Here is a 13,059-nt window from a genome sequence, read left to right as displayed (position 1 = left end):
GCCACGGGGCTGTATCACATTTTCACGTTCTAATCAATTTTAGATGTGTGTTTTAATCATGAGTTCCACATACTAGAGCAGTAGAAATAAAGGATGCTAAATTAGCATCTAGAGCAGTAGAAATAAATTTCTACTGGAGCAGTAGAAATAAAGGATGATGAAGCACCTGCGTTTATCCTCTCATCACTTCCATAAAAGGAAGCTGCTGTGAGGTGAGGGCAAGAATAGACCTGGAACAGTCTCCCTGGTCAATCAAAGGCAGGAGAAGGTGTTTGTATACACACTTAGGATCCTTTATTAATCTTTTATTAATTTAGCAGCAGTGGGAAGTAAGAGTACCAGATTAGGATCTGGGAAACTGGTCTGAATCCCTACTTTGCCTTGGAAGCTTGCCAGGTGATTTTGGGGCAGTCACTCTCAGTCTAGCCTACCTCACAGGACTGCTGTGAAGATAAATTACTCTGGGTCCCCACTAGGGAGAAAAGCAGAACATAAATGAAGTAAATAAATAGAATTTAGTTCTTTGCACACACATATATTAAAAAATATACATTTCTCTTTCTTTTCAGGTCTTACTTCAGTCCTGGAATATCCAGAATATTGGTCAGTCCTGTCCAGTTAATTTCTAACAGCTGTAAACATAAAGGAAAAAAAATGTTAACGGTGTTTCAAATACAGAAACAAAGGGTTACAAATTCAGAAAGCCCCGTCAGCAACAGAAAGAAATCAGTTTAACATAAACAGTATAAGCATTTCGACCAACCGCTTGAAGTTGGGAAGGACGTTTATTTTAGGCTACCGATGATTCAGCACAGCCTTAGGAAGTATACAAAACAATTGCATTTATAGCTATAAGGACAACAGGGCATCCCTCAGAATAATAACTCACATATAACTGTAAATAAATTTAGGCTGCTGTTCTCAGACATCAGGAGCCCAGCGGCAAAGAGGGGTAAACTGCAGCACTACAAGACCAAAGATCTGCTGATGGCCTCAGTGTGATTGGGATGGAAGTTGTTTTCATGTTGCCAGCACAAGGTTGACGCAGCCTTTCATCCTCTGAGGTCGGGAAAATAAGTACAGTGGAACCTCGGTTTTCATTGCCTTCGGTTTTCATCGGTTTCAGTTTTCATCGATTTTTTTCAGTGAAAATTTTGTCTCAGTTTTCATTGATTTGCCTCGGTTTTCATCGATTTGCAGTAAGGTGCAGGGGTTTGTGGAGAAAAATCACCCGGACAAAGCTGTTGCGGGCCGTGTCTGCAACTTGTTTAATGACAATGTCTTGCTCCATTTCAGACAAACCTTAAAGAGGCATCAGAAACAGACCTCTTTGGACAGCTTTCTGGTGCGACATTGGTCCACTGGCTTTGAAGCTGGTCCTAGTGTTATTGTTTGGAACTGTTTTCAGCATTAAACACCATGTTTATTCACCATGGTGTGGTGAATAAACTTTTTGGTGTGTTTTTTGGAGTGCCTAGAACGAATTAATTGGATTTACATTGATTCCTATGGAAAAGTTTGCCTCGGTTTTCATCAGTTTCAGTTTTTATCGATTCTTTTCGGAAGGATTACCAATGAAAACTGGGGTTCCACTGTACGCAGCTTTCTGGGGGCAAGTTATCAATGACTGGGGAAGGCAACGGCAAACTATCTCATCAACCAAGTCTGACTAGTGAATGTTGTGACACGATGTCACCGAATGGGTCAGTAGTGACCCAGTGCTTGCACAGTGGATTACCTCTTATGTTTATTCCCAAAACTTGCATCAGATAGTCCCATTAAAATCATTACTCCAAAGATAAAACGTTCAAAGACTGCACCTGATAAAATTACTATTGCTGCCAGCCTCAAACATAGTTTCATGAGAAGTAAATGGCCAAGACATAAAAACACTGCACACACATTATTACTTTTAAAGGCTCATTACTAGGGCAGTTTGCAAACCTTCATAGCTGTTGGCTGAGCTGCTGGAAAATAATGGAAGAGTTCAATGGCTAAAGAGCAAATTAAATTCACTATTATTCATTCTGAAACATCCCATGTTGACTCGTTCCAATACTGAACTGATGAGCTGACTCATTCATATTTCCCATCATCATGCATGTTTAAAATGTCTGTAGGGAACACCTGAAGATATTTCTATGCGTATCTTACACGAAACCTCCGAGGAGCCAAGCACTTGTAGCATATGAATGACTACAATTGTTCAAAGAGATTTATGATACTTATAGTCACTAAATATTTCGCGTGCCTCCACCAGTCTCGAACCCAGGGCCGGGGGGGCGGCGTGGCAATGTTCATCCGCAATTCCATCCCCTTCAGGGCAGTCCCCGTCCCGGAGATCACTGGCATGGAGTGTGTCGGCCTAGAGTGGTTGGCCACGGAGAGGTTGGCTATCCTTCTGGTGTACCGGTCGCCTAGCGCACCGAGGGACGGCCTTCTGCGGTTGCTGGAGGTGGTGGCCGACTGGCTGCTATGTTTCCCAGGACTTATTGTCTTGGGTGATCTCTCAAGCGCTCCATGTGACACCGCCTAACTTGTATGGCGGTAAGCTCGCTGCGACCTGGTGTCATCCTCAATGGCTATTGGCCACTGGGCCTCTCTTAATAGAATTCTGGCCCCACGATTTAGAGGCCGGTCACACGCTGGATTTAGTCTTTGGGTCGAGGTTAACCTGGGTATTATCCACTTCTACAGACAGAGTGCCATGGTCCGACCACTATGCCCTGAAGCTATAGCAGCTGGACATGCCACGCATACCCCTGTCTAGGCTGACGAAGGTCGATTTTTGCTCATTCAGCGGAGACTTATGGATCCAAATTGGTTTCCCTGCAGATGCCTCTCTGATAAGGGAATTCCCGGAACCTGTCCGTATAGCACTTTCGATGGAGCGTAGGTGGAGGATTGGAACTCCATATCTCTGATGCCATTCGAGACTGTTGCTCCAGCGTCGTTCTCTAAGCGCCTCTCAGCTCAAGGCGAGAGCTCTGCGTGGGTGGCATATACGGAGGAGCTTCGCCACATGAAGCGGGATTGCTCCAGGACGCTCTAGAAGCTTGTAAGTGTGTGTGGGAGGAAATCTTGCATTAAATGACTCTGCTTCTTGAACATCTTATAGGGCGTTTTATATGAGAAAGCCTATGAGATGATGGCTGACGAAGAGGCGAAGGGCCTTCTTCTCCTCCTCCCCGTGAATCTGCTATGCTCTAAGCCCGGCACAATTATTCAGGATAATTCGATCTTTGACCTCTTTATCAGAGGTTCTACAAAATCATGTGATGTTTGCTTGTTAGCTGTGAAGGGCTTTTATGCGAAGCTTTTTCGCCAGATAAAAGTCGGCGTATTGGCTCTCGCCAGGACCTTCAGGCCACTCTTTAACTACAATGAGCTTAACTGGAGGCTCCTTTTGCGTGCCTTTCAGGCCCTAGTTTCAGCCCAGTTTTCCCCTGCTTTCTCTGAAGCCGCCAAGTTGACAGGGCCCTGGCTGCTGTTAAGACCATACTACTCTGTCCTCTGGATCCATTGCAGTTCTTCCTTTGGCTGAGATTAAATCGTGCGGAGAGGAGCCTGATTATCTGTTGAAGATCATCAATGACTCCCTTGAGCAAGGAGTCTTTCCAGATGTAGTTGAAGCGAGGCGGTGGTCCGCCAGCTCTTGAAAAGACCATCGCCTTAGATCCTGGAGATCTGGCCAATCACCGCCCGCCTCGAATCTTTTCGATTCTCACGGGGAAGTGGTAATTGAGAGAGTGGTGTTCGGAGGCAGCTTCAAGGCTTTCTGGATGACATGCCATCGGCCTTCGATCCTTCCAGTTCCGGGCTTTTCCGTGCTGGGCATGGGATCGGAGACGGTTCTCCTACGCTGTCACAAAGATACGCTCCATTATGCAGCCAGACTTGAAGCGCGGATCGAAGCTGCTGGCGTTGTTAGATCTCACCGCTGAAGCGTTAAGCGGATATGGTCGATCACTCGACCTTTTGACCCACCTGGCGGCTTCGGGTGGCCGCTCCGAGGTTCGGGGCACTGTCCTTTCGAAGTGGATTTGCCCTTCGCGTTCTCTCGGGCGAAGTCAGCAAAGGTGTGTGAATTATTGGGGACCAAAAGCTTCCCGGAGGTGCCCGCTTCGATTAGCGGTTATTGTGCCTCAGGGGCATTATTGTCCCCACTGTTATTTAACATCTATATCGCGACCACTTGCTCCAGCTGGTAATGCGGGCTTTGGGAGAAACTGATCTCTCTGCCATCGAATGCGCTTGGATGACACTCAGCTCATTCTGTTGATGGAGGGGGGGAGCTGCGGCATGCCCCTGCAGCTCTTACAGCAATGTTTGGAAGCGATCGCATTGTGTTGGTTACAACAGAGGACAGGCTGGTAAAATTAATCCATCCCGAGCGGACGGAGATCGCTTTGGGCTTTTGGCCTCATTGGGGGTGAGATTGAGGGATTTCCAGCCGCCCGGTGTGGGAGGAGGGCCATATTGGCACCGACCCCTCCGCTCGTTACCAGCCTGGGGGGTCCCACCTGGATTCGTCTCTTTCAATGCGGGAGACCCAGGTGGCCCATATAACCCGTTTGCGTTTTTTCCCGAAAATCTTCGACAGCCTGGCCGTCGGCTGGCCCCTTTCTCTCCAACACTGACCTAGCCACTTGTATTGATCCATGCAACGGTCATACCTCCAGAACTGGACTATTGTAACTTCGCTTCTATCGCTCACGGAACCTTCTCATTAAGCAATCTGATCCTGAAAACTGAAATTGGTCCAACATGCTGCGGTTGCTCCTCACAGGGGTGCCTCTTCGATTGAAGACACATCTCCCCTGTGCTGCGCTCGCTTCGCAAATTTAAGAATTGTACCTACACGAATTCGAGATCATGTGTTCACTAAGGTGTGGAGTGTTGACCTTTAAGGCCTTATGTGACCGGGACCTTCGTGCACTGGACCAGCATGACCCCATATGTCGGCTGCGCCCTCTGCGATCAGCAGAGGCGAATCTCACTGGAGATCCCTGGCCCCTTGATGACGCTGGCTGGTTCTCCACACGGGCCAGGGCCTTCACATGCCCCCTGGGCACCGCCTTGGTGTGGAACACACATTACCACTCAGTTAGCCTCTGGTCCCGCGACCCTCGCCGGGACGGAAAAGTTCCGCTACAGGGCCTGTAAAACTGAATTATTCCACCCGGGGGTCTTTGGAGAGTCCTTTAGCAGTCAACGTGATAATGCCCTCGGCCTCTGTTAGTAGGTAGGGTCCCCTAACATCATTTGCCCAGGACCCCTCCTCATTTTGACAGAGAATTGCGGTATATATGGGATCTCGCTGTCCTATTGCTTGTAGAGATGTGTACCTGTTTTAAGATTTTTATGTTTTTTGTATGACTTTATGTTGTTCACCGCCCTGAGCCCTCCGGGGATAGGGCGGTATAGCAAGTTTAATAAATAATAATAATAATAATAATAATAAAATATTTGCCCCGATGAAGGTAGAGTGCTACAGAGTCACAATTCCTACTTTTACCATAATGCAAAATCTAGTACTTCTAATCACTGATTCACTCAGGCAGAGACAAAATTCCTGTTTTTATACATACAGGTGGTCAACCTAGACACATTTTGTTTAAATACCACCTCTTGCTTTTTGAAGGTTCCAGGCACTTAGTATTCAAAGAAAGTGTACCTGCTCAGCACCCTTTAATGTATAAAGGGAGGCAAACAAAAATGCTGAACTTCACAACTGTTCCATTGTCTCAAAGAGATGAAAAATCTGTTTGCAGTGGGCAGGAAGTCACCCCAGACAGTTGTTCCAGAAGGGGGGGGGAAGTCATCTGGGAAACCTGTATCTTAAAAACAAACAAACTCTACCACAACAGCAGACCAGTGACAATTCTGCATGGCTTTTGGTTGCAGAATAGCCCTTGGGGAGGCCAGACTCAGTCTCAGTGCTTAACTGGCTAACTCTCAACCACTCATGGAATCCCTATGAGAGGACTGAGAAGCCAGAAAGCAAAGTGTGGCCTGCAAGCCATCTTTAAAAGTAGCTAAAAGGAAACCAAGAAGAGTGGTACATGGCTATAGCAGGAATCAGCAGAGGTCAATTTACTGGTGGTCTCTGCCCCCTCCATGATGCGACTGGCCTCTACCCAGGCCAGGGCTTTTAAGGCCCTGGCCCCTGCCTGGTGGAACACCCTTCCATCAGATGTGCGGGCCCTGAGGGACCTTGGAGAATTCCGCAGGGCCTGTAAAACAGTTTTGTTCCACCAGGCTTTTGGTGAGGCCGGCCGCGGACCCCGGCTCCAGGATGCCCCTATGTTACGTGCCATTTCACCATCAGCACATCCAATATAATCTAACTGACACTGCTACCCCCACCCTGACTTGCAGGATGGGCAAGCACCACATACATTTTATAATCTTTGACTCGTTATGTATATTGTACCGAGTGCTGCCTAGTTTTATGAATTTTTTGTAAACTGTTTTAACTTTTGTTCTAATTTCTATTTTATTTTGGTGTATGTTGTTTGGCCATTTAATATGTTTGGCCCGAGTGTACACTCACTCCAAGAATACTTCGGGGGTGGGCGGTTTATAAATTTGATATATAAATAAATAAAATAAATAAAGAAGAGCTAGGAAAGGAGAAACCCCACCCCTCCCAATTCTTAGGCCAGTGTGTGATATCAGGACCCCATCTGTACCAGAAAGCATCAAGCTCTGAGATGACGCTCCTAGCTCCTAAAGGTTCTATTTAATTATGAACCAATGGGTTTTATTATGGCAACAAATGATACTTTTCAGAAAAATACACAAATTAGGAAATTGGAAATTACTTGAATCAGAACAGGGGTTTTTGTTGATAAATTAGACAAATGATTTATATTGGTTTGATTCAAAACAATCCTCATTACTCCAAAAAATGTTCCCCGATCCTCACTATTCCCACTTTTGAAGATGTGAGTTTAAAGAATCATCTTCTATTGATGCGAAGAATGAGCAACCTCCTGTTAAACAGAAAAAAATGCTGTCACTCAGGTATCCTTAGGGGCTTGTTCATAAAGATTTCCAGATTGGCTTGGCTTCCCAATTATTGCCAAAGAAATGTGTGTGACAGAAAGAAAAGTAGCATTTGCTGATTGCATTCCAATATGGGATAACTGTTTTCACTCTACGATATGAATGAAATAGAAATATTTTTATATATGCTGTGCCCCTGTCTCAAGATTGGATTCTACTATAGTCTTGAAGTGACCAAGGTGTAGAGCTGGAAAGCAGAAAAACATGAACACATAAGGGCCAATGCAGAGAAACAACTTCTGTTCTTGGTGCTCAAGGTGGTACCTTAACAGGTCCTTTACAAAACTTTGCCAGTAACTTTGCTATTAGTATTTTGTGAGGAGACGGATATAAACCAATTATGACTGGAAGGAATGATGTGGTTCTGTTTCTTTTTCCCTTTGAATGTCAAGCTTTTCCCCCTAACATCATATCTGAACAGCACTCAACAAGATTCTTTGTTACTGACTCATTCAGAAAGTCAAGCAATACTTCAAATAATTACTAGTCACAAATGGCAGTGACAAACAGGAGGATGCATCAGCTGCCAAGGAGAAGATTAATTAGCGGGGGATTCTAAGATTAAGTGACCCTGGGCTTCATCTGCTCACTTGAACAATGAAAATGCATTTGTTTCACTCAGCTTACCACTTGGTCTACACAACAACTCTGGCACAGACTGATTTATTTATTTATAATTAAATTTATATACCGCCCACCCCCAGAGGGCTCTGGGCGGTGTACAACATAAAACAAAATAACCAGAGGTGGGATCCAGCAGGTTCTCACAGGTTCCTGAGTGTAGGTTACTAATTATTTGTGTGTGCCGAGAGGGGGTTACTAATTGGTGATTTTGCCACGTGATTTTTGCCTTAGTTACGCCCCTCCTCTCAGCAGTAGCGTGAGAATTTGAAGCAGTCTAGCAGGTGCACTGGCGTGCGTGGCAGCCTGCGCCTGCGTGCATTCGTTTCCCGCCCAAGGAATGTCCCGCCCTTGCCACAGCCCCGCCCAGGAATGCTCCGCCCCTGGAATGCCTGGCCACGCCCCCGTTGTGCCCTGCCCAGCCCCATTGGCGCTACGCCACAGTTTGAATTCCACCACCATGGGAACCTGTTACTAAAATTTTTGGATCCCACCACTGAAAATAACAAAGAGAACTTTATGATGCATAAAGTAGCTTCCATGATAGGCAAATCTCTTAGCAAAAAAGGACCCATATGCCAGAACTCCAGATCAACCCTCATACAGGATAGCTTGGAATACACATGCATGGAAAATTCCCTCTTCAAACACATGAACTCTTCCAAAGCAGAATTCACAAGGGCAGTCAGGAACATATATATTCCTATAGAAAGAAGCTGTCCTTGCTAGCATGAAACCTTCCTATTTTCTACTTTATCAGTGAACTTTTCCTCCCAAATTTTAGCACAAGTTATCAGGATACAGCAAGCTGTCAAAAGTTTCTTACGCTTGATTGCTCTCTTATTTAAAACCATTTACCAACTATTAGCTGAAAACATATCTTGAGAGATATTCTTAGGCCATCTTCTGTTACATGAACAAGATTACGGATTTGTTTTTGGAAAGTACAAAGCAGGAGCTTTGTAATAAAATTTTCTGTACAGCTCACAAGCCGCAGAAGGCTTAGGGAAACTCATTAGACAAGTATGTTCAGAATTATTAATTTAAGAAACATAGCCATATATAGTCATCAAGGCCAGATACTGGCTGCAGAGTTTGCTGAATTATTGCCAGTTGTTGCTTTGGACTGGAAAATATGAGAGGGGAAAATCCCTCTCTAGTTTCCAAATAATTCCTCTGTCTTTCCTGTGACAAAAATACAGAAAAAGGTTTTCTGGGCTGCAGCCATTTAAAATCTAGGGGACAGAACACAACTATACAGCAAAATTTTAATCGTATATGAAATTTTATTTTGGATGGTGCTGCAGGATAAATAACACAAGCCAACCATTATAAAAGTGTGATGCATCTTTCACAGATTTTTTAAATCATGTTGTGAACTATAGCATGCCTCCAGGTTGCCATGGAAATTCTACTGAAAATCACTTGGTGGTGCTAATCTCCCTTACTTGCTTTATGCACTATTTGAATCATTACTATTACGCCGCAAACCTTCGTTCCCCTCTCCCAGACTTTGGGAACATGAAGAATATAACAGCTCTTGTTGATGTGGCGAATATTTCAAACAACTTGGATTCTCTAGATTTCCACAGGAGGAAGGGTTTTCACCAATCCCTCCCTCCCCCTTCTGTGGGAGATCTCCAATCCTGCCCCAAGTATCAAATCCTATGCAGTATTGATAGGATTACAGCCCCATCCACACTGGAGGCGGTGGGCTGCGGCGTCAATGCAATGTTGCCCCGCCACTCCCAAAGAGGCCTCCTAGCAGCATGAGTAGGCCTGGAAAGGCTGGTCTGAGACCTAACTGAGGCCCGCTGGCATAACACTGGCAAAGGCTCCTCCCCTGGCCACGGCCTGCCCCCGCTACACCAGTGGCGGCAGGAGCCCTGGGGTGCTGGCGCGGCGTTCAGTGCTGCATTCCAGTGCTGGGGGCGGGGGAGCAGCTGTGTTAAGTGGCCCGGGAAAGGCAAATCTGCCAGCATGGTGACGCGACGCTGCCAAGGGCGGAAACCCCCCCCCCCTTTGAATGGGGCTCTTACTCTTATAATAGCATCTCATCCATTTTGGGGGGACATTATGGCCTTAACAGCCTTTTAATTATTTCCAGCAAAAACAGCCAGTTGTCAAAGCTTTCAAAATGCATTTCTATTTGTTTCGATTTCTGAGTAAACAATGCAAAAACTCAGCCAGTGGTGATGTGTCTGCATAGCATAGTTTACATTGTTTATAGAAGCACATTTAATCAAAACAATTAACTCAGTTTTAATTGTCTTTTGTACGAAGGAACACCTTTCAGATTTGGAACCTGATCCCTTAGGGTGTTTTATCATTTGTAGAACTTGGAAGTCACATAAAAAGAAACACACTGAAATAATAATCACTAGAACCAACTATAAATGGGACAAACTGGTAGTATTGGTAGGTGGACAGCAAACACATGAACAGATCCAGTCTTGGAGAAGAAATCAGATTTATTAGTGGAATGAACATATGGGGATTGCCTCTTGTCTCATAGCACTGCTGGGGATTACAGTTTTGAACCTTTTAACGTAACTGGATTTGGCTTCGGTTGTTTATTCTGCAGGCTCCATAGCTCACTAATGGGATCTAACACTCTGCAAAGCACCTTCTTCAAACATGTAAGCAGAATGATATGCAGATGAAACTAGTCTTGCCCTTGAAGAAAAAGAGCTACATACTGGTTGAAAGGTCTGAATCTGGCACTTCTTACAAGCACAAAATTAGGGTTTATGAGAAATAGGATTCACAGCATGAATGATAGTCCCAACTATAGAACTGATTATGAGAATGTTTCTTCAGAGTGGACTCAAAATGTGTGCATTAAATTCAGAAGATTCTGACAGACTTAGTACAACTGTCAAGAAAAAAAAATGTGACAAAAGCCAGAAAAGTCACTGACAATGCAAAAGCAAATGACCATCACACAGGAAAGACATCAATCCACACCTAATGTCTTTTTTGTGTATAAGATGGTGGGCTTTAAAAAACTGTTTTTGTTTTACTTCTTCCAAAGGTTTAGAACATTTACTTAGTTTCCATGCCAAAATGGGAAATTAAAGTTATTGCTTTGTTTTCACCGGGACAAAAATAAATGGGACGTGGAAGATTCTTGCAACAGTGAGGAAACGAGTTTCTGATCATGAAATGAGATAGCAAGTACAATCTAAACACATAACTTGTTTTTACTGCCCACATCCAATCAAAATTTTCTAATGAAGAAAGTATTTTTGATCACATCTTCAACAGTTCCTTAAGTAATATTTCAACTGAAACATTTATCAGCCTCCCCCTCCACCCCCCAAAAAGCTTACTTCCTCATGGACTATAGCAGCAAAATGCGTAGAATAACCACTCTTGAATTTAACCGTCCACATCCATTAACAGACCAGCTAACCGATCACAAAACAGTTAAAGTAAATTCGATAAGACCACCCCATCATTTGGGGGGGAAATTATAGATGGTAGCTAGTCTTCACAGTTTTGTTCCTAAAGATGTTTGGGTTAAAGATGTTTAGATGGCCTACAATTAGACCTATTTATAGGATTCAAAATCAGCATGGTATGAGTCAAATTTTAAATGCCTATGTTATGTCTGCTATATAACAAGGAGAGTGATCCGGAACTACAGACAACTAGAGATGTAAAGTTTCTGGAAATTTTAAAGCCTTATAAGCAGCTTTATTTTCTTCCTCTCTCGTTCCCAAAAAAACAAAAACAGAAACTTTGAAGAAAACTGAAATACATGGGTCTTTCTGTGATTTGGGTTTACTGAATCACCAACCCTAATACAAGTGCTTATAGTCCTCATTCAAAGCGAGGAAAAAAAACTTGTCTTAAAGCATATCACTTGTTCCAAAGAGTATGATTGGAGAAATTATCTCTAAGTAAACAAGCAGCAATTTAAAGTCTTGAGATAGTTTATTTACTTCATTCATAGCCCTCTTTTCTCACTGAGTCTCAAGGCAGATTTCAAAATATAGTAAACAATTCAACCAAACAGCACAAGGCATCCAGTGACAAACGACTAGGATGGCAAGAATGAAGAAAAACGCAAACAGAAAACTGTTTTAGGCATGACATCCCACACCATAAACACTACAGAATGGACTACAAATGTACAAGGCGGTGCAATAAGAGCAAGCTGGTGCACACAATACCCATTACAATAGACAGCACTCCTATTCAGTTCTAAAAGCACAGTCCCAGATTGTTCCATTACACTGCATTTCTGATCCCTTTACAAGGAAGTCCGTCTGAACGTTTCTGCTTTGCACACTCTGAGGAATGACAGAAGCATGGGAGCCTGCTTAATCTCCTCAGGTAGGCAGCATCACAAGGTGAGAGACACAACAGAGAATTCTTGGCCTGGGGATTTTGCAATCCCAGTAAAGGTTTGAGTCACACATCACTACAGTTCTTATTGAGATTCCCAGCTTTCAAGGAATAAGACGATTATACAGCTTATTGTAGGTTTTATCCTGCTCTTACTGCACTGCCTTCTGCTTTTGCCATTCCATGTTCCGCGCTGTTTACGATATATTTAATTGATTCAGGATATTTCTGTGCCAGCTTTTCAGAGCACTGCTCAAGGCACTTGCAATTAAACATCGCAATAGAAAAACAACCACTGGACATAAACAACATAAAACATTATTTGTAAAATAGAAGTAGACTATTAAAAAGTTGGTAAAAGAAACCCCCTAATTTAATGCTCGAGTAAAAAGATTGTTTCAGCCTGGGGCTTAAAAGAAAGTGAAGCAACCACAGGCAAATCTCTAAGGGGGGCAGCGTTCTGATGGCAAGGTACCACATAAAATGGTCAAGGGAAATTTTCAATTTGTTTCAGGTTGCGAGTCCCTCTTAATATCTCCCTACCTTGTCTAGGGCTCATTCCGCACACACAGAATAACGCACTTTCAAACTGCTTTCAGTGCTCTTTGAAGCTGTGCGGAATAGCAAAATCCACTTGCAAACAGTTGTGAAAGTGGTTTGAAAAAGCATTCTTTTGTGTGCGCAAAAGGGGCCTAGGTCTCAAAAAAACCCAAAAATCCAACAGACACACAAGATCCTGCTATTTTTGTACCAGAAACTTTGTTTTCCAAAGAGCTCAATGGCTTCCACCCCTTTTTAGTCCAGTCAGGTCCCAGAAAAATAAGAGAAGGACTTGGCTCATTCACGGTTAAGTAAGGTATTTGTCTATGGAAGAAGACAGCATTTCCATCTGTTTATCTTTTCCTTACTCGGAAGACAGCCGTAATGCTACTTAGGATATTCCATGGCCTACAGAATCATTTTATTTATTTACTTACTTTGTTGGATTTATATCTCACCCCATCCCCAAAGGGC

The 13,059-nt window shown here is 43.8% G+C and overlaps 1 protein-coding gene across 4 annotated transcripts in view; it reads right to left on the bottom strand.

The window, feature by feature from the left end:
• ESYT2 (extended synaptotagmin 2) overlaps window positions 1-13,059 on the bottom strand; it is an 84,954-nt gene that overhangs the window by 32,852 nt on the left and 39,043 nt on the right. For all 4 annotated transcript variants that reach the window (XM_048511285.1, XM_048511286.1, XM_048511287.1 and 1 more), the window contains exon 7: window positions 577-632. In XM_048511285.1, coding sequence (XP_048367242.1) covers window positions 577-632 — 56 coding nt within the window. The remainder of the gene's footprint in view (window positions 1-576; window positions 633-13,059) is intronic.

This window comes from Sphaerodactylus townsendi, linkage group LG11 (assembly GCF_021028975.2).
Source record: "Sphaerodactylus townsendi isolate TG3544 linkage group LG11, MPM_Stown_v2.3, whole genome shotgun sequence".
Lineage (NCBI taxonomy): Eukaryota > Metazoa > Chordata > Lepidosauria > Squamata > Sphaerodactylidae > Sphaerodactylus > Sphaerodactylus townsendi.
The sequence above is the reverse complement of the archived record's forward strand: the minus strand, read 5'-3'. Positions and strand labels throughout refer to the sequence as shown.